The sequence below is a fragment of the Gopherus evgoodei genome, chromosome 3, assembly GCF_007399415.2.
Source record: "Gopherus evgoodei ecotype Sinaloan lineage chromosome 3, rGopEvg1_v1.p, whole genome shotgun sequence".
NCBI classification, from domain to species: domain Eukaryota; kingdom Metazoa; phylum Chordata; order Testudines; family Testudinidae; genus Gopherus; species Gopherus evgoodei.
The window spans coordinates 14,445,343-14,472,055 of NC_044324.1; the positions used below are offsets into that span (position 1 = coordinate 14,445,343).

The window sequence follows — 26,713 nt, forward strand, 5'->3', positions numbered from 1 at the left end:
GATCTCATATGCAGTTCTAATACTGACAGTTTCTGAAAACTAATTTCTCTGACACAGAAGGTCAGTAAGTTTCTTTTCTGATGACTCTTGCCACAGGTAACAACATTAGTAACTAATCTGTGATCACTGTTAATCAAACAAGCTTCAGCAGGAACCCAGTCCCTCTGTTCTCTGAAATTAATACATTACACTTTTCAGTTTAATAATTGTTACTTCCAAGCTAGAGAAGGTTTTTGTGAAGTTAAGACTAAAAATTCTTTGGAAGTAATGTTCATTTGTAATACCTGTACAGGATCAATATAATCTGTGCCCAGAGACAAGGGGCTGCAGAGGGTCACAGGTGTAGGCACCTCTTCCCTATAAGATATGGTTAGGTGCACAGGTCATTTCATCCTCACAAGAGGAAGAGAAAGATCCACCCCCAAACACTCTCTCGCCACAGATATGCTCCTGCATGATCTGCAGAAATAGAATGGTATTTGCTAGTGTCAAAGCCACACATACAATCTGCACACCTGGTCAGAGGCAGTGGCCACTGTAGCAGCAGAGGGAGCAGTAGTGACACAGCAATGGGCAAAGAAAGAAACTGCTTTTCACCATTCTAAAAACCATGGAGGATGCTAACTGTCATGGACAAAGACATTTCCAGACAGGGATCTAGTTAGAGGCTGTACATTATGCAACAGCAACCTGCAGGAATTTTCTGTAATAATCTGCTCCGTTCTTTCATAAATCTTCATGAGCATCCCCCCAAAAATCAACTCGGAACATCAGGGACAGTCTTCCACTCAAAAGTGATGCAGTTGTAATAAAATAAAGCTCAGCCAATGTGCCATAGAACTTCAGGTTGCAATTTAAAGTGATGGTCAGGTTACATTTGGCCTCCTAAACTATTTTCAAGAATTATAAGCAACCAGAACAAAATCAACATTTCCCTGCAGCACTGGGCTGGAGTTTTTTGCCTTCCTCTGCAGCGTGGGGCATGGGTTACTTGCTGGAGGATTCTTCAAGTCTTTAAACCACGATTTGAGGACTTCAATAGCTCAGATATAATCAGGGGTTTGTTATGCGAGTGGGTGGGTGAGATTCTGTGGCCTACGTTGTACAGGAGATCAGACTAGACGATCATAATGGTCACTTCTGACCTTAAAGTCTATGATTCTATGGTGAATGACAAATGGGAAGAAAAATTGCCTAGTCAAATATCACTCATCAGGCTTGAGAGAAATAATTGCCGACCGCCATAGTGAAAAGTAAATTAGATTGTTAAGATTATTTCATTTTTAATCATGAGGCATATTTAGTAAAAAGTTAAAAAGTGAAAGTGCCATTAATAATGAATTTTAAAAAGGAAGCCAAAAGTCTCACTTAAACCAGGACACAAAGGAAGTAGCTCAATATGGGAATGCAGGGGAAAAAGTCAGGTTTTCACAGCTGTTGTCAGTTTTAATTTTTTTCTGAAGTTTTTTTTTTTTTTAAATGAATGCATTGGTGATTTAACCACAGTTATATTAACACCAAAGTGTGCACACTTGATTTAAATTGGGTTGATGTTGGAAGTAACCAAACATTATTACAGGATGGTGGTTCAGTATTCACCTTGGAGGATCTTCAGGCTTGTTTACGCAGTGGTTTAGTGCACACCAGAGGGGTGTAAAAGCTAGTGCACACTAGAGTTTACTCTAGTGCGTACCAATGCACGGTGTAGTCAAGCCCATAGTCCATCTCACGGAGGATAACTGCGTGTCACAGAATCCACTACCACAGTCAGCACTAACTGCTAACATAAGCCTGACCTATGCAGCAGGAACACTGCACCCGTACAGAGCCCTACGGAAGTCATGGAGGTTGTCCTGCATGAATCCAGTTGCAGAATTGGAGACTTCGTTGATAATCTCAGCAGCATGAGGCCTAGAACTAAACATCCCATTTGCAAAGCAACCTAGAGAAAGCTTACACTTACTCTACACCATTTGATACCAGCTGGAGGGATACAGGGAAGATTGCAGGCCCCGAGGCCACTCCCCTGACAGCTTTCACTAGAGCTACGTTTTGTTAAGACATTTGTAACGTTTACCTGACAGCTCTGAAAGTCTTTTTGGTTTCCCATTTCAGTGGAGAGATGGATTTCCTGTGTCCGTCTACTGTCCAGTCTGGTGAAGTATTATGGAGCCATGGTAGCAACTATGTTAATCTGTCAGCAACCCTTTAGCAACACGCCGGAGGAGAGGAGCTCTAGAAGGATATGCAGAGACCAGGCATCTAAAGGCTGCTCAAGACGACAGTGCTCTCAGTACTATGAACTGGTTTAGCTATTCCGCAGGCATTTTCCCAAAACTCTGCTGCAGTCCAGTCTAAAAAGCATTTACACAGCAGCACCCTCCCAGGGAGCTTTGCAGCGATCAGAAGGCACAGTGAGTGCATTTGATCTGGGAACAGGGCGCCATCTGCTTACGCTGTCTGATCCAGACTTTCTGCTGCTCTTTTGAAGGAATCGAAGGCTTTGTGCAGAGCCGTGTGGCGGAACAAGTTTGAATGAGCTGCTGTCTTCTCTACCAGAGTGTCAGAAACATCCCCTGCTTCAGAGAGAAACCAGCAAATCAGTGTAGCTGAAAGGAACTCAGTATTACCCCTAACAAAGCTCCTTGCTTCTGATTTCTCTCCTCCCCACCTCTGCACATGCTGGGAGTTCCATCTGTTCCCCTCCCCTTCCCCTCTGTTCCACCTTCCTTACTCTCTCCACTCCCTGTCTCCCCTGAGAAGCAGCTGCTGAGTGGGTGTCTCTCTCGGCACTTGAGAGAAAATGGCTCAAGGTTCACTTTTTCCTGGCCCGGGTAGGGTTGCCACCTTTCTAATTGCTGGTAACTGGATGCCCAAGGCCCCGCCCCTGCTCCGCCTCTTTCCACCCAAGGTCCTGCCCGTCACATGCTCCTCTCTCCATCGCTGGCAGGATCTTCTCAAGGAGCCTGCTTGCAAATAGAAGGCAGCTCCAGCGGAGCAGGAACTTCAATGACATACCTCCTCATACCCCACGGTAACTGGACTTTGGTTCGGGTGCCATTTAGGTTGCCAGGTCCCTTTTTTGACCGACTTTCCAGTTGAAAACCAGGCACCTGGCAACCCTAAAAGACATCTGGACACAGAAGCCAAAAATTGGACCATCCGGGTAAAACCTGGACAGGTGGCAACCCTAGTCACGGCTCAGGGTGTGTAAACGTGAGGGAAGTGCCAGGGGAGCAGCTTATCTTTCAGACACTGGTGCCCAGAACTGTAGTATCTGAACTTGTTGAGCAAAGGCTACAGCTTCATCTGCAGAGGGCTGAATGTGAGGGGAGAAGGGAAGAAAGAGCTCCAGGAGCATCAGACTCCCGCTTCCCTTCTACCACTCACAGCACCAGAGGGAGAGACACAGTTCCACCTGCAGAGCTGGGCCTCAGTTCCACACCAGCTCTGCTGTTTGGCCAATGGGGCCTCCAGACAACCAGCAACTGGCTAAGATTGCTCGAGCGGCTCCTCTCCCTAGAGCTCTATCTAGCCCGTCATTAGACCAGGTGCAGAGCAGAAGAGTCAGAGCCCCCCCGTGCAGCAGGCTCAGCTGCAGGGTCCTTCTGCAAGATAATTGCCAGGGAAATATTAAAGCCTCGCATTAACCCACTAACCCTCACCGCACCCACAGGAGGTAAGTGTTGCTACAAAGCACAGATAGGGAGCAGGGGCCACAAACTGGCTGCTTTTTAACCACAAAACCTTTTGCCTATTCCTTGTACGTAAACCTGCAGTACAGAGACATCCTGGGAAAGAATTCACAGAAAACAGAATCAGAGTCAACAAGCTGCCTGACAGTGCAAACCACGTAACTGCTTTGGATCAAGAGGAACTCCTAGTTCTTCTTTAAGATGAGTTGCTCATATCGATTCCATACCAAATCAGGCCTAGGGGTTTCCTTCAGGGGTTTCCTGTTCTTCCCCTTTGGAGCCCCGAGTAGTGGAGGCCACTGTGTCTTGCCGCCCCCCCCCCCCGGGGGGGGTCTGAGGTGATGGCTCCAGTGCCAATACAGGCCCACGCTCCTCGCGTGGTGGACCCTGAGCAACAAGATCCTCCACAAGAGGACCTTGCACAGGATCCCTTACACCCGAGTGTATCTTCCTCTCCCGATGAGGCAGTGGCGGGGACTACGGTTTCGGGCCCTCCTCCTATGGGCCTCCGCACCCACCAGGAACTGCTCTGCAGGGTGACACACAATATCAACCACCAGGTAGAGGTGGTGGTGGAGGTAGGACCCTGTGGTGGACATTCTGTGTGCGGAGGCACCCTCCGAAGTGACCCTCCCCATCATACGAACTATACAGGCCAAGGCCAAGGCCAAGACAATCTGGTAATTGCCAGCCTCTATTCCACCTACGGCCAAGGAGGTGGAAAGGTATTCCTTTGAAGGGACAAAGTTCTCTGAGTACCTCTATACACACCCCCAACTGTGCTCCCTTGTCGTGGCTTTGGTCAACGAAAAGGAGTGGCATGGTCAGCAGGCCCCGGTGCCTAAATCAAAGGATGCTAGACGCCTAGACTTGTTTGGGCTCAAGGTGTACTAGGCCGGATTCTTCCAGCTCAGGGTGGCCAACCAGCAGGCACTCCTGAGCAGTTATGACTAATTCGTGGCACTCTATGGAAATATTCAAAGAGTTGGTTCCACAGGAGTCCAGAGATTTGGGGCTCTAGTAGAGAAAGGCAAGAAGGTGACAAGAACCTCCCTACAAGCTCTCTGGATGTGGCGGACTCAGCAGCTAGGACCCTAGCCTCAGGCATAGCCATGCGCTGCATCTCATGGCTGCAGGCCTGGCTTACCACCAGAGTTACAGCAGACCCTCCAGGACCTGCCCTTTGATGGCCAGGGCCTATTCTCCAAGAAGACAGACTCAAGGCTGCAGAGTCTGAAGGACTTGGGAATTATCATGAGCTCTCTGGGACTGCATACCCCAATAACACTGAGAAGGCCCTACAGACCTTAGCCTCAGAGATCCTACCCTCCCCCTTGGCCAAGACAGGACTTCTTTAGAAGACGTGGCCGAGGTGGTAAATAAAAGAAAACACAGTGGGCACCAAGCCAGCCAAGGCCAGGGCCCTCCCAAGCCATCGGCAGGGCCTAAGCAGAACTTTTGAAGGTGCGCCCAAGGATGGAGCACCAGTTTCCATTCAGGATCCTTCCCTGCCTTTCCAAAATCATCTCTCCCATTTCCTCCATGCGTGGTCCTACATAACATCAGACCATTGGGTCCTACACATGGTGGAAAGGGGATACTCCCACCAATTTGCTTCCCCCTTCCCCACACTTTCCCCATCCCTCTTCAGGGACCCTTCTCATGAGCACCTTCTACTGGAGGTGCTATGAATCCTAGCTTTGGAAGTGATAGAGGAGGTTCCAGGACAGTCAAGGGGCTGCGGTTTTTACTCCCACTACTTCCTAATCCCCCAGGCCAAGGGCGGGCTTCGGCCCATCCTGGACCTACGTGGACTCAACAAATTCATGGTAAAGCTGAAGTTCCGCATGGTCTCAATAGGGACCATTATTCCTTCCCTAGATCCTGGAGACTGGTATGCCACTCTCAACATGAAGGAAGTGTACTTCCACATTGCGATCTAACCAGCGCACAGATGCTTCCTTCGCTTTGTGGTCAATCAACAGCACTTTCAATTCACTGTCCTTCCTTTCGGCCTGTCCATGGCCCCCAGGGTGTTTACCAAGTGCATGACTGTAGTGGCTGCCTCCCTTTGTCGACAACGGATCCAAGTGTTCCCATATCTCGACGACTGGCTTATTCGGGGTCACTCCAGGGATCAGGTGCAGTCTCATGTTCAGCTCACCGTGAAAATGTTCAATCGACTGGGCATCCTGCTCAGTATCACAAAATCCACTCTGGTACCAACCCAGAGGATAGAATTCGTAGGAGCAGTATTAGACTCAGGCCTGGCCCAGGCAATTCTGCCGGAAGCACGCTTCCAATCCCTGGTGAACATTGTCCACAGCCTGCAAAGCTTCCCGACCTCGACTGTGAAAACATGCCTGTGCCTCCAGGCACACATGGTCTCTTGCATGTACGTGACCAGGCATGCCAGGCTGCAACCACGTTCTCTCCAAGCTGGGCTATCGACAGTTTACCAACCAGGTCGGGACAACTTGAACATGGTGGTTACCATCTCGCCAGGGGTATTAGCCTCTCTAGGCTGGTGGCTGGAACCCAAACCAGTGTGCCAAGGGGTGCCATTTCACAACCCACAGTCATCGGTGTCCCTAGTCACGGATGCGTCATCCCTGGGATGGGGAGCCCACCTTGGGAACCTCTGTACACAGGGGCTATGGTTAGCAGGAGAGTTATCCCTGCACATCAGCGTACAGGAACTCACAGCAGTGCGCCTGGCGTGTCAGGCATTCCGAGAGCGCATTCAAGGCCACTGTGTTGCAGTCCTCACAGACAACACTACCGCCATGTTTTACATCAAAAAGCAAGGGGGAGCCCTGATCATCCCCCCTGACAGGAGGCCACTTGTCTGTGGGAATTCTGCATAGCCCACTCGATCCATCTAGTGGCGCCATTTCTCCCAGGAGTCCAGAACACCTTAGCGGACCACCTCAGCAGATCATTCCAGGCTCATGAGTGGTCTGTCTGCCTGGATGTCATCCACTCCGTCTTCCTGAAGTGGAGCTTTCCCCTGATAGATCTATTCCCCTCTCGCGAGAATTGGAAATGTCAGGTGTTCTGCTCTCCCCAAGGACGCTCTCCGGATTCCCTGTCAGATGCCTTCCTAATACAGTGGAAGGATCACCTGTGCTACGCCTTTCCTCCATTCCCGCTAGTCCACAGGGTCCTGATCAAGCTGAGCAGGGACAAAGCCCATATGATTTTGGTCTTCTCCCATCCCATGGTCAGTAGATTTCTCAAGGGGTTGGAGCGCCTGTTCCCACGAATTCAACAGCCTGTCCCTAAGTGGGATCTTAACCTGGTCCTATCCAGACTCATGGGTGCCCCATTCGAGCTGATGGCCACATGCTCGCTCCTGTACCTTTCCCGGAAGACAGCCTTCCTTGTAGCTATCACCTCAGCATGGCGGGTGTTTGAGCTCAGGGCGCCTTACATTGGAACACACTGTATACAGTGTTCCACAAGGACAAGGTACAGCTGCGACCTCACCCAGCCTTCCTCCCTAAGGTGGTGTCTGCCTTCCATGTCAACCAGGAGATCTTCCTCCCAGTATTCTACCTGAGGCCGCTTGCCTCTCGATGGGAGCAACAGCTGCACTCCCTGGATGTTCGCAGGGTCCTGGCTATCTACATTGAGTGACCGAAACCTTTCAGGAAAATTGTTGCAGCTGTTTGATGCTGTGGCAGATCAGATGAGAGGTCCTTCCGGTTTCCTCCCAGCGCATCTTCATCCTGGATCACATCATGCATCTGTGCGTGCTATGACTTGGCTGGTGTCCTAACTACACACCTTACTGCCCACTCCACGCAGGCTCAGGCTTCATCTTCTGCTTTCCTGGCACACGTGCCCATACAGGAGCTATGTAGGGCAGAGGCTTGGTCATCGGTGCATACCTTTACCGCCCACTATGCAATAGTGCATCAGTCCAGGGGTGATGCTGCATTTGGTTCAGCGGTCCTTCACTCCGTGACATCTCACTCCAACCCTACCCGCCTAGGTAAGGCTTGAGAGTCACCTAACTGGAATCAACATGTGCAAGCACTCAAAGACTGTTACTCACCTTTGTAACTGTTGTTCTTTGAGATGTGTTGCTCATATCCATTCCAAACCCACCCTCCTTCCCCTCCATCGGAGTAGCCTGCAAGAAGGAACTGAGGGGGCGCTGGGTCGGCCGGAGCGTATATCCAGCGCCATGAAGGCACCACTCCTGGGGGCGCCTCAGCCGACCCACCAAGTGTTGCTAGGGTAAAAATCTTCCGACGATCGTGCATGGGGTGTGCACACATCCTAACTGGAATCGATATGAGCAAAATCTCGAAGAACAACAGTTACAAAGGTGAGTAACCATCTTATTTCTTAGACCAACCCTTCTCATTTATGGCAGCCCATCACAAAACGATGGGGAGACTGTACTATGATACACACTATCATCTGACCATAAAACAACATCTATATCATTGCAAATTTGGATAAGAAACTGCCTCAAAGGCTTACAATATCAGGAGAGGGTGGCCTGCTGTTCAGTGTTATCTCATGATTCCCCTGCATTCACCTGTCAGTCTGTTTATATCCGTTTTCTCTCGTCATGTATTTGGATTGTAAGATCTCTGGGGGCAGGGACTGTCTCTCTGCTGTGCCTGTACAGCCCCTAGCACAACCGGGTCCTGGTCCAAGACTATGATAATAGAAACAAACGAACAATAATATGATGGAGGAGGAAGGACAGATTTCCAGAAGAGGTGGGTGAAGACAGGCAGACCGTTCCCAGGCACAAAGCTTTCTGTCTCTATAGTTCATATTATCCCTTCATGTTTCAGGGGAGAGCCATAACCACACTGCCTGTCTCTCCTTTGCCACCACCTGCTTTCTAGTGTACTGTACAGGCCAGTGCCTTCAAACCACACTGTATCAAATCTTATTCACAATGAAAGAGCTGCCTCCTTCCTCACCCAGAGAGAGAAGTTTCCCAATCTCAAGGCTTTCATAAAAGTGTGGAGAGAAACCATGGGATAATCTTTACCACAATGGATCACAAATGGGATACTTGAGCAAGCTGTAACTCTGGCTGAGAGTGCACACACTTCTGAATTCATTACGAGCCCCTCTATCCTCCAAACTTTCCTGGTTCAGGGGACTGAGTTGTAACATGGCAGGGGTCTCAACTGTTAGAATACAGGTTGACCTGGCCTGTGTGCTTGGCACAGAGCTTTATATGTTCCTGTGGGGACCAGAGCAACACGTGGCAGATTCTCCGTCATGGGCAATTTATAAATCAAGACTGGATTTTTTTTCTAAAAACATCTGCTTTAGTTCAAGCAGGAATTAATTCAGGGAAGTTCTCTGGCCTGTGTTACACAGGAGATCAGACTACATGACCAAATGGTCTCTTCTGGCCTTATAATCTATGAATATTAGCATTTTTCTGCTATTTATTCAAGGTAACAAATTACATGCATCTTTCTGAGACTATTTGTATGTCCACTCCTGCACACTCTCATATTCCAGTCCTGGTTCCCTATACACCTCAGACCCAGCAATGCCCCTAACGATCCAGAATCATCTTACAGCCCGGCTAAGATGAGAGCTGTAGCAAGTCTGTAAAATGTTTGTAGCTTGAGGCCATAACCTCTTTGGAGCAGCTACATAGGAATCATGTGGCCTGCTTTTCCACAGGGCTCAAGAAATAAAATAAGCTGCTCATTTCTTTCTTGTCCTGAAGTTCAAATAGTGAACAACAACAACATGACCCCCAAACAGACTATGAAAGCCCCAGTGCAGATTGTTTTGCTCTGATCTTGCTCCGGTCTTGCTCCCATACAAATGCCCTCTGACTGGACACAGATGTCCTTATTTTACCTTTACATGTAATAGTGGCCTCAGTTGGAAGACTACGGGTGAGATCGCCATAAACCAGCTTTGCTCTGAATGGAAAGGTCTTGCTTTCTGTTTCCACATCATAATTAAAGAACAGTACATTATGCAACGAGTTTCTCTGCAAGGTTCCTTCGAGAAAGGCTGAATAATGGTCCTGGAGGGATGAAGACAAACAGAAGCACTAAACTATGAAAGGGACTCAGAGCGGGGCTGGGATTTCTCCCATTCTGCTAAATCTTGAGCACACTTAGGTCTGACAGATTTCAGGTTGGAAACATATTGTACATACCTCAAACAAAAACCTCGCAGTAAAAACAGCAGAGCTGGCATACATTTTTTATTTCAAGTCAGGAAACCTGAAGTTTCAAGATATTTTTTGTAGTCTAATCTACCCCACCCTGTATCTTGACACATCATCCCTATAACAGATGAAGATTGTGGCATTTGTATTCAGGAGACAGAGTGAACATGGCGGACTATGATTTTAACTGAATAGTTAATAGCAGAGGGCATTTGCTGATAAAAAGATATGAAGATGTTGCAATACTGAGTATAGAGGGCAGGTGGGAGGAGGAGAGGAACATGTCTTTTCTGTGTACAAAAGGTAAGAGGGAAAATGAGAGAATCGGGGCAGTTTGGAGAAAGAGCTATGGAGAGATTAGTGCCCACCACGTAATAGGTGGATGCTTAGCTGGCAGAATATGAGACCGTATACTAGAGATACATGGCTTATACTGGAAATCTAGAAGAGATACAAGTTTGAGTCTCTCAGGGATATAGATGGACTGTGTGTTGGATATGTGGTGGAACAGAGTAAAAGTTGTTTGTGGAATCTTAACTTCAAGTTTCCTGACTTGCACATGTTTATTTTTCTAAAGCCAGTGAGTTTTGGTTTTTAAAAAGAGTATTTCCAAACTAAACTTCATGTGAATGAAGTTTTTTGCTTAGAGAATTACCTTATTCTAATGTATATAATTTTAGTGATGCATGCTAACACATTTAAGACTTATTCCATCAGTCTTCGAGTTCATATTTCATGCTATAATTAGCAATGCAACACCTAAAACTGGAACCTTGAGTGCTCCTCTGTAGGACCTACAGCTTAACAGCTTCCTGTGCAGATTCTGACACAAACAATTCTCTGCACAATTTTCATTGCATAAAAATACTATGCAAGCTCTGATGCTCACAGGCTTTTGGGATATTTACAGCCTAACACAGTTTCTAAGATTTAAACAAAAGAGATTATTGCGTGTGTTTAACTCTTCCCTCCACCACACATACCTGGAATGCAATAACTTGCTTAACATATGTCTTCAAAGAGTTAAATGTTAACTTATTAACCCTCTTAACACCCTGTCGTGTTCTGCATTATACTGATGTGGAAACCTAAGTAGAATGATTTAATGACCTACTCAAGCACATATCCAGTGGCTCTGTCACAAGTGGAATTAGAACTCACAGATCCCTGGTTCTCAAGTCACACAATTTGCATCCTTTCTCACCTCATATTTACTGTAACTTAACTACACCCACATATATTTGGGGAGTGGTGTAGTTACAGTAAATATGAGGTGGGAAGGATGCAAAATTGTGTGACTTGAGAACTTCCCATATCATTTATCTCCCTTTTGGTACATACAAGGATCAAGAATAGATTAATGTGGCTGTTGGGGCCATTGGTACCTGTAACTGATCTGCCTGGTATTTCCTTCCAGCATAAGCATTCAGGTGATCAGACAACATAGCCAGGAAGCATTTGATGTTGGTCTGCAAGTACTTCTTGGCTATTTGCCGCCAAGGGGATGAGATGGGGACAGAGTGGTTGTACGAATCTGGACTGGTTGCTGTATGAGGAGGTCCAGGTAGTAGGAGTCCAGGTAGGTGCCGTTTCATAGCTGTGCTGATGCAGAAACCAGACTCCTTGGTTGGTTCAATTCCCACTAAGACCTTGGGTACAAAAAGGGTGTTTATTCAGCCCATTCTAGAACACTATTGTAAGGAAGCTTGCTAAGGGGGGCCAAATGGACGGCTAACTAGGTAGTGTATTCCATATGTAGAACAACATACATTTGTCTTAGACAGGGATCCTAAAGGATTAAGGATTTGGAAGAATTAAGATGCATGAATCCTGGAATCATTTTTTAATCCCTCCCCTCAATCTTCTAGTGGGTTCAGGATTTTGTGCCAGTAATCTAGGTTCCCAACTTCTTCCACTAAGATTCTGTGCTGGGTCCTTGGTATGTTTCTGCACACCTTCCACACAGGTGCAATGCACTCTAGCCTGCTATGGAGCTTAACTACTCCAAACCAGTCTTACCATCACGAGAAGCCCAAACTCAATGTTGAGTTCAAGAACGCACAATTGAGCAGAGGAAGGCAGCATGCTCTGGCTGGCATAGCCAAGGTCCAAGACTCATTAAACTGATACACAGTGATCCAAAAGGCTAGGAAATGCTCCCCTAATCAGCTCGTCTGCATCGTGGCAAGATTGTTTAATTACAGAGAAACTGGAATTGTAGTGAAAGTGATGCACATTAAAGAAGTAATTTGAACAGGCTCAGAGACATTAGAAACAGTATCCTGCCCTTAGGGAAGGCTCAGCCAATGAGAATTTGTTCTGAACACAGTGTATTAACCCAGTACCCTGGAAGACTCTAGCGGTGGATGGAGAATCTGAGGAGACAGACAAAGGGAATCAACCCTTGATGAACTAATCTCTTTCAAACTCAAGTTATTAAGAGTGTTGAGGTGCTAGAAAAAGGATTTATTTAAGAGCACAATAGAAGCACTTTTAATAGAAAACAATCAGCTAGATATCAAGTTCATCTTTCAAATGAGAACCCTATAAAACCAGTGGCTGAGATCAAGGACACCTACCAGCCCCACATACAGGCACCATCAGAGCTTGCACAGATCTCAGGGCTTTACCTGTCAGATGAAATGCTTGCAGCATGGCCTTGACATTTTTCCACTTTCCATTTAGAAGAGCGTGCCCTCTGGTCTCCGCTGCCTGGACGGGCTCCACATTACTGCTGGTGGTCCTTCCTGCCTGATGAGCTATAAAATACAAGACATGAAAGAAAAGCAGCTCAGAAGTCACAGAAACAGCAAGTAATCACTGGATGAAGGGTGGCCCAGGCTGCTGCTGGGGATTGCTCTGCTCAGAGCAGGGCAAGACAGATTGCTTGGAATACTATTTGTGACTGTCATAAACAGATAAATAGGAGTTAATAGAACAGAAGTGCTTCATAACTCTTTGCCTGGAAAGGGTTAACAAGAACAGTGAGCCTGGCTGTCACCTGACCAGAGGACCAATCAGAGGACAGGATACTTTCAAATCTTGAGGGAGGGAAGTTTTTTGTGCTGGTGCTGTTTATGAATTTGTGGTTGGTCACTCTGGGGGCTCAGAGGAACCAGATGTGCAACCAGGTTTTCTCTCCAATCTCCCTGATACAGTTTCTTATAGATCCAGATAGTGAGTACTAGGTAGATAAGGCGAGTTAGTCTTATGTTTGTTTTCTTTATTTGCAATGTGTATTGGCTGAAAGGAGTTCAAATTGGTATTTGCTGAAAAGATTTTACATTTGTACTTGTATACTTAGGCTGGGAGAGTATTCCTAGTGTCTATAGCTGAAAGACCCTGTACCTATTCAATTTTTTAAATTTACAAAGAATATTTTTACTGTTTTTTCTTTCTTTAATTAAAAGCTTTTCTTGTTAAGAACCTAATTGTTTTTTTATTCTGGTGAGACCCCAGGGGACTGGGTCTTGGATTCACCAGGGAATTGGTGGGGAGAAAGGAGAGAGAGCCTGATTTCTCTCTGTGCCAGGATTACTTTCTCTCAGGAAGAGGTCTGGGAGGGGGAAAGAGAAGGAGGAAGGAAGGTGAATTGTCCTCTCTGTTTTGTGATCAAGGAGTTTGAATCACACAGTGATCTCCAGGGTAACCCAGAGAGGGGAAGCCTGGAGAGGCAACGGTGAGGGAAAGGGTTACTTTCCTTGTGTTAAGATCCAGAGGGTCTGGGTCTTGGGGGTCCCTGGGCAAGGTTTTGTGGGGACCAGAGTGTATCAGGCACTGGAATTCCTGGTTGGTGGCTGTCATAACATTTTTTCCCAGATCTGGACCTTAGCGTCCAAAATATGGGTGTTAGCATGAAAACCTCCAAGCTTAGTTACCAGCTTGGACCTGGTAAAGCTGCCACCAGCCAGGAATTATACAGTGCCTAGCTCACTGTGGTCTCCCCAAAAGCTGTCCCTGGGGGACCCCCAGACTCAGATTCCTTGAGTCTCACAACAAAAGGATATAACCCCCTCCCCTTGTTACTTCCTCCCAGGCTCCCCTCCCTGGACGACCCTAGGAGATTCCCTGCTTCCAGTCCTGGAAACACAAGTACCGAGAGAGCTAATCTCTCTTCCCCCCTTCACCCAGAGGGTATGCAAAGTCAGGCTTAGTAAATCTAACACAAAGATTTTCCCCTTGACTTCTTCCTCCCACCAATTCCCTGGGAGCTGCAGACACAGTTCCCTGGAGTCCCCACTAAGAGAAAAACCTCCAACAGGTCTTAAAAAGAAAGCTTGTATATAAAAAGAGTGAAAAAGGACATAATATATAGTCTCTGTATCAAGGAGGCAATATACAGGGTCAATTGCTTAAAGGGAAAAAATGAATAAACAGCCTTATCAAAAAGAATACAATTTAACACATTCCAGTAACTACACACATGTAAATACAAAAGAAAACAATATAAACCTATTGTCTTACTATCCTGTACTTACAACTTGGAAAACAGAAGATTAGAAAGCCAGGAGATAGAAAAATCACTCTCAGAGCCAAGAGGGTCAGACCCAAGACAAAGAACAAAGAACTCACACCAAAACTTCCCTCCACCCAGATTTGAAAAAGTCTTGTTTCCTGATTGGTCCTCTGGTCAAGTGTTTCAGGTTCCCTGTGTTAACCCTTTACAAGTAAAAGAACATTAACCCTTAGCTATCTGTTTATGACAGTGGCAGCGCTACAGTCCTAAGCTGGTAATCAAGCTTAGAGGAATTCATGCTGGTACCCCATCTTTTGGACGCTAAGGTTCAGAGTGGGGAATTATACCATGACAGTGACAGGAGAAAAGACTGTTACTCACCTTTGTAACTGTTGTTCTTCGAGATGTGTTGCTCATATCCACTCCAGGTAGGTGTACGCACCGCGCGTGCACGTCTGCCGGAAACTTTTTACCCTAGCAACTCCAGTGGGCCGGCAGGTCGCCCCCTAGAGTGGTGCCACTATGGCACTAGATATATACCCCTGCCGGCCCGCCCGCTCCTCAGTTCCTTCTTGCCGGCTACTCCGACAGTGGGGAAGGAGGGCGGGTGTGGAATGGATATGAGCAATACATCTCGAAGAACAACAGTTACAAAGGTGAGTAACCGTCTTTTCTTCTTCGAGTGATTGCTCATATCCATTCCAGGTAGGTGATTCCCAAGCCTTACCTAGGCAGTGGGTCGGACTGAGAAGTCGCGGCCTGGAGCACTGCCGAACCAAAGGCCGCATCATCTCTGGACTGCTGGACCAGGGCGTAATGGGAAGCGAATGTATGGACCGATGACCAGGTCGCCGCCCGACAGATCTCTTGGATCGGGACGCGGGCGAGGAAAGCCAGCGATGACGCCTGTGCTCTGGTGGAATGAGCAGTCACACGGCCCGTCGGAACTTGGGCCAGGTCGTATAACCCATGAAGATAACCTTTGGGAGGAAATCGGCAGCCCCTTGACCCGGTCCGCTACTGCCACAAATAACTGGGGGGACTTGCAGAAGGGTTTGGTCCTGTCCACATAAAACGCTAGTGCTCGACGGACATCTAGCAAGTGAAGCTGTTGCTCCCTACGTGACGAATGGGGCTTGGGAAAGAAGACTGGGAGGAAAATCTCTTGGTTCACATGGAAAGCTGAGACCACCTTGGGAAGAAAGGCAGGGTGAGGTCTCAGCTGTACCTTGTCTTTGTGGAAGACGGTATACGGTGGGTCCACCGTGAGGGCCCTCAGCTCTGACACTCGTCTAGCTGAGGTAATGGCCACAAGGAAGGCAGTCTTCCACGAGAGGTAGAGCAGGGAGCAAGTAGCTAATGGCTCGAATGGAGGGGCCATGAGCCGAGTCAGGACCAGATTGAGGTCCCATGAAGGGGCCGGAGGGCGAATTTGCGGATAGAGCCGCTCCAGCCCCTTCAGAAATCTCGCCACCATAGGGTGAGAGAAGACCGAACAGCCGTCCACTCCAGGATGAAATGCAGAGATGGCGGCTAGGTGTACTTGGAGGGACGACAGTGCCAGACCCTGGGTCTTAAGGGACCAGATATAGTCTAAGAGTGGTGACAGGAGTCTCCGTAGGACGAAGAGCTTTCTCTGAACACCAGCAGGAGAAACGCTTCCACTTAGCTGCGTAAGTCGCTCTGGTGGAAGGCTTCCTGCTGCCCATGAGAACCTCGCGAACCGGGGTGGAACATCGCAACTCAGAGTCTGTCAACCACGCAGGAGCCATGCCGTCAGGTGAAGAGACGGAAGGTCTGGGTGACAGAGCCTGCCGTGGTCCTGAGTGATCAGGTCCCGATGAAGGGGCAGGGTAACTGGGTTGGCTACTGAGAGGTCCAGCAACATGGGATACCAGTGCTGTCTGGCCCATGCTGGAGCTATGAGGATCACCCGGGCTCTGTCTCTGCGCACCTTGATGAGAAATCTGTGAATCAGCGGGATGGGCGGGAAAGCATAACACAGGTGGGCTGTCCATGGGATCAGGAATGCATCCGCTAGAGATCCTGGCTCCCGACCCTGGAAGGAGCAGAATGTTCGACACTTCCTGTTCACCCTGGATGCGAAGAGGTCCACCCGGGGACGAACCCACCTCTGGAAGAGTGAGAGGGCGACATCCGGGCGGAGGGACCACTCGTGTGAACGGAAGGATCTGCTCAGCCGATCCGCCAGGGTGTTCCGCACTCCCGGGAGATAGGAGGCGGAAAGGTGAATCGAATGGGCTATGCAAAACTCCCAGAGACGTATTGCCTCGAGACAGAGAGGAGAGGACCTGGTGCCGCCCTGCTTGTTGATGTAAAACATGGTCGTTGTGTTGTCGGTGAAGACCGCGACACAACGACCTTGAAGGAGATGGACAAACGCTTGACAAGCAAGGTGGACCGCCCTCAGCTCCCGTACGTTGATATGGAGGTTGATCTCTTGTGGTGTCCACAAGCCCTGGGTTCTCTGGGTGCCGCAGTGAGCCCCCCATCCCAGATCGGAGGCGTCCGTGGTCAAGGATGCCGAAGGCTGGGGCGGATGGAACGGAAGCCCCGCACAGACTACCGATTGGTCCAGCCACCATCGAAGAGAGTCCAGCATACTCTGAGGGACGGTGACGACTGTGTCCAACAACTGTCTGGCCGGCCAATACTGCGCAATGAGCCATGACTGAAGAGGTCTCATGTGGAGTCGAGCATATGCTGTTACAAACGTGCAGGCTGCCATGTGGCCTAGGAGGGCCAGGCACGTTCGTAGAGAGGTCATCGGGGCCGCTCGCAAACGTAGAATGATATCCGACAAGGACTGGAACCTGGGCAAGGGTAACAAGGCCCTGGCCAGGGTAGAATCTAGAACGGCCCCGATAAACTCTATCCGCTGCGTGGGAAGTAGGAGTAGACTTGTCCACATTGATTACGAGGCCCAGGGTCGCAAAGAGGGTGCAGATCCTGTCGACATGGTCGCGGATCTGTAACTCCGACGTGCCTCGGATCAGCCAGTCGTCCAAGTAGGGGAAGACGTGGATGCGGCAACGTCGAAAGATGTGCGACAACGACTGCCATGCATTTTGTAAAGACCCTCGGGGCCGTAGAGAGGCCAAACAGGAAGGACCGCAAATTGGTAATGGTGGCGGTCGGCCACGAAGCGGAGGAAACGCCTGTGTTGGGGGGCAATCGAGATATGAAAGTAGGCGTCCTGCATATCGAGGGCGGCGTACCAGTCTCCGGGATCCAGGGAAGGGATGATGGTTCCAAGGGATACATGCGGAACTTCAACTTCACGATATAACTTGTTGAGTTCCCGCAGGTCGAGAATGGGGCCTGAGGCCGCCCTTGGATTTGGGGATTAGAAAGTAACGGGAAGTAAAACCCCTTGCCCTTCTCGTTGTCCGGGACCGCCTCTATGGCTCCCTTGGCAAGGAGCGCGTGCACCTCCTGACGGAGGAATTGCTCGTGAGAGGGGTCCCTGAAGAGGGACGGGGAAGGTGGGTGGAGGGTGGGGGCGAAGAAACTGCAGGCGATAAACGGCCTGCACCGTACGCAGGACCCAACGGTCCGACGTTATTTGGGGTCCATGCCGGGAGGAAAAAGGAAAGGCGGTTGGAAACTGCAGGGAAGGATCCGGAGGGGAAACTGGTACTGCGCCCCCAGGCGCACCTTCAAAATGAAGGCTTAGGTCCTGGAGGGGCATTGGTGGAGCCCTTGGTTCTGCCCCTTTTGCCCCACCAGACTGCCTGCGGCGGTTGTTCCTACCTCGGCGCCTCGAAAGGTCCTGCCGTGGGCGGAATTGAGAGTATGGCCGCCGCCACTGCTGCTGGTTTTGTTGCCTGAACGGCCTATGTTTGTTTCGCCGGGGTGTGCCTAGCCAACGACCTTATGATGACCCTGTTGTCTTTTAGATCCTTCAATCCAGGGTCTGTTTTATCTGAAAACAGGCCCTGGCCTTCGAAGGGGGGGTCCTGGATTGTGTGCTGGAGCTCTGGCGGAAGGCCAGAGACCTGCAGCCAAGAAATCCGGCTCATCGTAAGCCCCGAAGCTAGGGTCCGAGCAGCCGAGTCAGCAGCATCAAGGGAGGCCTGTAGCGATGTTCTTGTTTACTTCTTGCCCTCGTCCAGGATGGTGGAAAAATTCCTGGCGTGCATCCTGGGGCAGAGCTCCACAACTTTCCCCGCCGCTACCCCAGGAGTTGAAGGAGTAGCGGCTGAGGAGGGCCTGTTGGTTTGAGACCCGGAGCTGCAGCGCCCCCGCCAAATAGACCTTGCGGCCCAGGAGGTCCATCCGCCTCGCCTCCTTTCGACTTGGGCGCTGGGGCCTCTTGCCCGTGGCGCTCCCTATCGTTCCCTGACTGGGACCATCAACGAGCAGGGGGTCGGGTGAACATATAAGTATTCATAGCCCTTTGAGGGGCCATGTACTTTCGCTCCACCCCTCTAGCCGTCGGAGGGATGGAGGCCGGTGACTGCCAGATGTTAGTGGCATTAGTCCTGGATCGTTTTTATAAGGGCAGGGGCACCCTGGTGGGAGCATCGGATGAAAGGATGCTCACCACTGGGTCCTCAACTTCCGACACCTCCTCCGCCTGCAAGTTCAGGTTCTGTGCCCTCGGCGGAGGAGGTCCTGGGTGCGCCTTCAAATCGGGAAGGGGGGGGGGGGGGCTGGAGGACGAGGTGCCCGCCACTGCTTCATTCGGAGACGAGGACGAGGAGACCCCCGGCAACAAGGTGTCCACGGGGGGGTTCCGTGAGGGGCTGACCTCCGTTTCCGGAGGGAGATCTGGGGTCCCGGTGAGTACCGTCCGTCTCCGGGGAGTGAGGGGGTCTAGATGCCACCGCTTCTGGTGGTCTGCGCTCCGCCATAGGGGCGGGGGGGTAATGTGTTGTGGACCCTGGGCCTGAGAGTATGCCCATGGGTCCAAAACCCCCACATGTGGAGGCCCTCGTTCTTGTGGCGGAGGATCTTGGAACAGGGCTGCGTGCCTGTCCTGTGCCATGGCATAGACACTGCCAGTGGTGGGATGGAAACCGATGGCTCCCTAGAAGGCCTGGGGGGCGCCGAGCTCGGTTGATATGCAGCCCTATGCGCCGTGAGACTGACGCTCCCCTCGGTGCCGCGACCCACATCGGTACCGGGATCGGAACCAGGAGCGGCGTGATGATCTGTGCCGAGGATCCCGACCGGGAGCGATGACGGTGCCGGGAGCGGGACCGCGACCTTCTGTGAACATGGTGCCGGGCCGGCAGCGGAGACCGGGATCTACCACCAGCGCGGTGCCGGGAGGTCGACCGGGTTCGGGACCTGCCACCGGTTCGGTGCCGGGAGGTCGACACGGGGTCCGAACGCCGAGGCGAACGGCTCCTGGAGTCTCTGTGCCGGTGGTGAGATGAGCCCAACCGAGACCGTGCGGATGGTGATCGGTGCCGCGAGTACGACCGATACCATCTGGGCGACCGGGTGCCGGGACTCCGAGCGGCGCCCCGAGCGTGAGCGTTCGTGCCTCCGGGGTGATCGGTGCCGGGACTCGGGAGACAGCGCTCGAAGCATCGGCTTACCCCTGGAAGTAATGCGTCCCGGGGGTGCCGGCTGAGGCTGAGATGGCTCCGTAAGTGCAATTAAGTCCCGAGCCGAGGCGAAAGTCTCCGGCGTCGATGGGACCCTTATCTCGACCCTGATCTTACGGGGGAGCTAGGTGGAGCTGGACTCGACGGACCTTCGGGGCCGGAGTCGACAGCAGTCCTGCAGGCGGTGCCGTGGCTAAGGTAGGTGCCGGGCGGTCCGCTCCGGGCCTGCCTTGATGGTGTCGCAGATGCCGAGGGACGTAGATCTGCTCCCTGTGCCGGAGATGGTCGGTGCCGGGGAGTCTTGCCGGTGCCATCGCGGTCCGGTGCCATAGTAGAACTGGCTGACTGCGTCGCCGGTGGCCGGAGACCAGGGCTGCTTTCCATGAGGAGAGCGCGAAGTCTTTGGTCTCTCCTCCTTTTTAGTGCGAGGCTTAAAGGCCTTGCAAATGCGGCACTTGTCACTGATGTGCGATTCCCCCAGGCACTTAAGGCACGCGTCGTGGGGGATCGCTCGTAGGCATCGGCTTTTTGCACGCCGAGCACTACTTGAAACCCGGCGAGCCAGGCATGGGCCCGGTGTCGGGTAGGGCAACTGCCCACCCGCAGGCAACGTCCGATAACTATTTACAAGATTCTAACTACTAGACTAAAGAACTATGTACAACTCAACTAAGAACTATCTACAATCAAACTACGAAGACGAAAGGAGAGCTAGGGACATGGAGGTCAGCAAGCCGCACTCCACAGTTCCAGCAACCCGACACGGCGGTAAGAAGGAACTGAGGAGCGGGCGGGCCGGCAGGGGTATATATCTAGTGCCATAGTGGCGCCAATCTAGGGGGCGACCTACCGGCCCACTGGAGTTGCTAGGGTAAAAGTTTCCGGCAGACGTGCACGCGCGGCGCGTACAACCTACCTGGAATGGATATGAACAATCACTCGAAGAAGAAGAAAAAAGTTCTAGGATAGGGACACAACAGTTTCTTTGTAAGTAGCAGGGCATGGCAGTGCTGCACCTCCTCTGTGAACAGGACTTAGGTCTTGAGTTTTCTCAAGCCAGCACCATGAAGTTATTTAAAAAAAAATGTGAAGGGAAAGAATAGCAGCTAGTTGTATTAGAGCAGGGGTCCCCAAAGTGGTGCCTGCAGGCACCATGGTGCCCACTGGGGCATCTAAGTGCGCCCGCGTACTGGCTGGTGGACGAGCATCCTCCGAAATTCAGCGGTGACAGCTCTGGATGACGCTGCTTGCCGCCTACAAACAGCGTCATCCAGAGGTGTCGCTATCAAAATTTTGGTGGACGCTTGTCCGCTGCTACAGTCCTCTGTGGCTCGTCGCCTGGCACCTGCCAGACAAAAAAAGGTTGGGGACCACTGTATTAGAGAAATAACATAAATACATCAATCACACAGTATGGAAGGACAGAAGCCGGTCTGAGACCTTCTGTCACGTGTACGTGACAAGCACCTAATTCTTACCCTAACTTGCTGCAGATTCACTTTGGTCTGGAGTTCATCTCTTTGGAGTCTCAGCTCCTGGATTCTTGCTCTCAGCCTGACCAAATTCTCCTGCTGCCGTTGAGTTTCATCTTGCTTCAGTGCTAGTTTCCGTGCATGAGCTTCTAGCTTTTCCAGATGGGATAGGACCCCTCCAGGAAAGGAACAAACAGATAAATCCAGTCTGCAATTATTTATTAATATTTAGCCTGGGCAGGATTTAAAAATCTATAGATGTCAGTTATTTCAGCTGGTACGCTGAAATCAATAACAAAAATCAGAAACTGTCAGAGGGAGCACACCCCCCTCACCATGTCCCTGCAGGGATCAGGTGTTACCAGCCCTTGGGATATGCAAGGAGTTCTCTGTCTCCACCCAGCACCTTCACTCCCATGACAGCATGGCCTCAGAGCTGGTGACACCCAACCCTGCAGGGACAAGATGCAGTGAAGGCTGCGGTCCACGCCCCAGCAGAGCAGAGATCCCTGGCCAGGACTGCAATGAGGAGGTAGCTAACCCCGGACAGGAGCCATTCAGCAGCAGAATGGCCTCCCTCGTGGCTGGGGGCTCGTGCTCCTCCTTGTAGTCCTGGCCGGGGCCTCTGTTCCACTGGGCCAGGACTGCAGCCTTCTTTGCACCACGGTGTCCTGGACCCCCAGCAGCCCCGAGTGAGTGCCACCCTAGCCCTACTCCCGCATCTTAATTTCCAACAAATGTTTAAAAACAAAAAAGTGATACTAATCGATGATAAAATCTTAAAAATAAAAATCTATGTTAACTGTCAAATTGGAGGAGGGGCGGGATTCTGCCAAGCCTATTTATATTACAGTAGCACCCAGACCATGCTAGGCACTGTACTAATACAGGAAGAGAGGACTCTAATCACTACATACTTACACAGGTTAGGGGAAAGAGACATAACCTAGAGTTAAGGGGCTTTTTGGTCATATATATGTTTGAGTCCTAATTGTCCCTTGATGTAGTCATTGCTAGCTAGCTAATTTCTTGAGGCAATGTAGGCCAGTGCAGTGGTTTTCAAATTTTTTTTCTGGCATCTCAGTTGAAGAAAACTATTGATGCCGTGACCCAAAGGAACTGGGGACGAGGGGTTTGGGGGTGTGGGAGGGGCTCAGGGCTGGGGTGAGGGTTGCAGGGTGGGGCCAGGAATGAGGGGCTCAGGGTGTGGGAGGGGCTCTGGGCTAGGGGTGCAGGCTCTGGAGTGGAGCCAGGGATGAGGGGCTTGGGTGCAGGAGGGGGCTCAGTTTGGGAGGGGGCTCGGGGGTGGTGTGGGAGGGGGTCGAGGCTCTGGATGCAGGCTCTGGGGTGGGGCCAGGGATGAGGAGTTTGGGGTACAGGAAGGGGCTCAGGCTTGGGGCAGGGGATTGGGGTCTGGAGTTACCTCAGCCAGCTCCCAGTCTGCTAAGGCAGACTTCCTGCCTTTCCTGGCACTGCGGCCGTGCTGCGCCCCGGAAGCGGCTAGCAGCACATCTGGCTCCTAGGTGGAGGTGCACGCAAGTGGCTCCACACAGCTTTCACCCGCTGGACCAGCTGCTGGCTGCTTCCGGGGCGCAGTGCGGTGTCAGAACAGGTAGGGACTGGCCTGCCTTAGCTGGGCAGCACCGCCAATGGGACTTTTAACAGCACGACTGGCAGTGCTGACCAGAGCTGCCGCAACTCAGTATTGGGTTGCGACCCACAACTTGAAAACCACTGAGCTAGTGGATAGTGCATTGAACTGGACCTCAGGAAACATGGGCTCCCAGATCTCCTGGGTGACTTTGGGAAAGTCACTTCACACCTGTCTCAGCTCTCCTATCTGTAAAACAGAAATAATGATCTTTACCTCCTTTGCAAAGTACTTGGAGATTTCCAGATGAAGAGTGCTACACGAGAGGCCAGATTTTATTATTATAGCAGAAATGGTTCTTAAGGAGTGATTTTGAACAAGGAGAGTATCACTTTCACCAAGCTGGAGAGCACTTTGCACTTAAGAACCATAGTTTCTACAGGTCAATCGCTCCACATTAAAAGTGAAGACGGCTGCGGTCTGTTCTCTAGCAACTTACCATCTCTCAAGTAAGCAGTCGCCTCTTCCATTGTCACGTCTAGTTCTTAGGCAATGGCAAGAGTGCTTGGTGTAGAATGAAGGATCTTCATGGTAGGTACTGGCCCCATGGAATTACACCACAAAGCACTAGGGGTTTTGCCACCGCAAGCTTCTTTATGCTGAAGAGATCACTCTTAAAAAAATAATAATAATTGGAGATATACCTATCTCCTAGACCTGGAAGGGACATTGAAAGGTCATCAAGTCCAGCCCCCTGCCTTCACTAGCAGGAGCAAGTACTGATTTTTGCCCCAGATCCCTAAGAGGCCCCCTCAAGGATTGAACTCATAACCCTGGGTTTAGCAGGCCAGTGCTCAAACCATTGAGCTATCCCTCCCGCTCTTGGCTCCATACAGCTTTCACCCACCAGGCCAGCTGCTGGCTGCTTCCGGGGCACAGCAGTATCAGAATAGGAAGGGACTAGCCTGCCTTAGCTGGGCAGCACCACCAACGGGACTTTTAATGGCCCAATCAGCAGTGCTTGACCAGAACTGCCGTGACTTTTACTCTCTAGGGTTATTAACTGAAAGAAAGAATCAGATAGTACAATGATTCCAGCCTATGAAAATCCCTGCACCTGGGGCTTTTCTGTGGTTAGGATCATGGACGCCTCTCCCAAGGCACTGGGTATGGGTGCAGACTGTAAGACACTAGCAGGAGCACAGACACCATGTTTCCAAGTTGATTTCTGAAAGAGCATATGGTATAAAACAATGTTAATCTATTTTCATGAGGCATCCTACTGACTCTTCCTGCTGCTGAGACAGGGAAGGGGGTGGGGAGGCACATGCATTGAAGCCACTTTCACAAACACCTGGTGCAGGAAAATGCCTCAGAACAGCCTTCACTGGAGTGACCTTGCTAAAGCAAGTGGGTGTTGGAACCTGGTGAAGTGGAGGACACGGAACTCCTGGGTTCCGATCTCTGCCCTGCGGGACCCTGGTTCTATTCCTTGTTCAGGGAGGGGTTCTGGTGTGTGTGTGGGGGCTAGGACTCCTGGGTTCTGGGGTGGGGGAAACAGGACTCCCAGGTTCTGGCAATTGGGTGGGCGGGGGGAACAGGACTCCTGGGAGGAGGGGCTCTGGTGTTGGTGGGAGGGGCTGGGACTCTGGAGTTCTGGCAGTTGGGGGTGGGGTCAAGGACTCCTAGGTTTTAGGGGCAGGGTAAGGACTCCTGGATTCTGGCAGTTGTGGGGGAAGCAGGACTTTTGGGAGGAGGGGCTCTGGTGTTGGGAGTGGGGCAGGACACCTGGGAGGAGGGGCTCTGGTGTTGGGAGTGGGGCAGGACACCTGGGTTCTGGTGGTTGGAGGGCGGGGGGGAGCAGGATTTCTGGGAGGAGGGGCTCTGGTATTGGTGGGGGCGGGGCAGGATTCCTGGGCTCTGGCGGGGGGGGGGGAAGAACAGGACTCCTGGGAGGAGGAGCTCTGGTGTTGGGGGTGGGGCAGGACTCCTGGGCTCTGGCGGGGGGGGGGGGGGAAGAGCAGGACTCCTGGGAGGGGGAGCTCTGGTGTTGGGGGTGGGGCAGGACTCCTGGGTTCTGGGTGGGGAGCAGGACTCCTGGGAGGAGGGGCTCTGGTGTTGGGGGTGGGGCAGGACTCCTGGGTTTCTGGCGGGGGGGGGGGGGGGAAGAGCAGGACTCCTGGGAGGAGGGGCTCTGGTGTTGGGGGTGGGGCAGGACTCCTGGGTTCTGGCAGGTTGGTTGGGGGGGGGCAGGGAGCAGGACTCCCGGGTTCTGGCGGTTGGTTGGGGGGGGGGGAAGGGAGCAGGACTCCCGGGTTCTGGCGGTTGGTTGGGGGGGAGGGAGCAGGACTCCCGGGTTCTGGCGGTTGGTTGGGGGGGGGGGGGGGGGAGGGAGAGGGAGCAGACTCCCGGGTTCTGGCGGTTGGGTGGGGGGGGGAGAGGGAGCAGGACTCCCGGGTTCTGGCGGTTGGTTTGGGGGGGGGGGAGAGGGAGAGGACTCCCGGGTTCTGGCGGTTGGTTGGGGGGGGGGAGAGGGACAGGACTCCCGGTTCTGGCGGTTGGTTGGGGGGGGGAGAGGGAGCAGGACTCCCGGGTTCTGGCGGTTGGGTTGGGGGGCGGGGGAGGGGAGCAGGACTCCCGGGTTCTGGCGGTTGGTTGGGGGGCGGGGGAGGGAGCAGGACTCCCGGGTTCTGGCGGTTGGTTGGGGGGCGGGGGAGGGAGCAGGACTCCCGGGTTCTGGCGGTTGGTTGGGGGGCGGGGGAGGGAGCAGGAACTCCGGGTTCTGGCGGTTGGTTGGGGGGCGGGGGAGGGGGCAGGACTCCCGGGTTCTGGCGGTTGGTTGGGGGGCGGGGGAGGGGCAGGACTCCCGGGTTCTGGCGGTTGGTTGGGGGGCGGGGGAGGGGGCAGGACTCCCGGGTTCTGGCGGTGGTTGGGGAGGGGGGAGGGGAGCAGGACTCCCGGGTTCTGGCGGTTGGTTGGGAGGGGGGAGGGAGCAGGACTCCCGGGTTCTGGCGGTTGGTTGGGGGGCGGGGGAGGGAGCAGGACTCCCGGGTTCTGGCGGTTGGTTGGGGGGCGGGGGAGGGAGCAGGACTCCCGGGTTCTGGCGGTTGGTTGGGGGGGCGGGGGAGGGAGCAGGACTCCCGGGTTCTGGCGGTTGGTTGGGGGGCGGGGGAGGGAGCAGGACTCCCGGGTTCTGGCGGTTGGTTGGGGGGCGGGGGAGGGAGCAGGACTCCCGGGTTCTGGCGGTGGTTGGGGGGGCGGGGAGGGAGCAGGACTCCCGGGTTCTGGCGGTTGGTTGGGGGGCTGGGGGGAGGGAGCAGGACTCCCGGGTTCTGGCGGTTGGTTGGGGGCGGGGGAGGGAGCAGGACTCCCGGGTTCTGGCGGTTGGTTGGGGGAGGGGGGAGGGAGCAGGACTCCCGGGTTCTGGCGGTTGGTTGGGGGACGGGGGAGGGAGCAGGACTCCCGGGTTCTGGCGGTTGGTTGGGGGGGGCGGGGGGGAGGGAGCAGGACACCCGGTTCTGGCGGTTGGTTGGGGGGCGGGGGAGGGATCAGGACTCCAGGGTTCTGGCGGTTGGTTGGGGGGCGGGGGAGGAGCAGGACTCCCGGGTTCTGGCGGTTGGTTGGGGGGCGGGGGAGGGAGCAGGACTCCCGGGTTCTGGCGGTTGGTTGGGGGGCGGGGGAGGGAGCAGGACTCCCGGGTTCTGGCGTGTGGGATGGCGGGGAAGCAGGACTCCTGGGAGGAGGG

General features: G+C 52.3%; 1 protein-coding gene across 1 annotated transcript; it reads right to left on the reverse strand.

Moving 5' to 3' along the window:
• Positions 1-1,071: 1,071 nt before the first annotated feature.
• CENPO (centromere protein O) lies at positions 1,072-24,842 on the reverse strand. Its single transcript, XM_030555150.1, is given in 11 exon segments — positions 1,072-2,579; positions 9,552-9,723; positions 11,256-11,396; positions 11,399-11,458; positions 11,461-11,519; positions 12,501-12,611; positions 12,614-12,629; positions 21,384-21,553; positions 23,468-23,641; positions 24,086-24,196; positions 24,323-24,842. Coding segments are annotated over 9 exon segments (888 nt in total). The 5' UTR covers positions 23,499-23,641; positions 24,086-24,196; positions 24,323-24,842; the 3' UTR covers positions 1,072-2,451.
• Between the last annotated feature and the right edge of the window lie 1,871 nt (positions 24,843-26,713).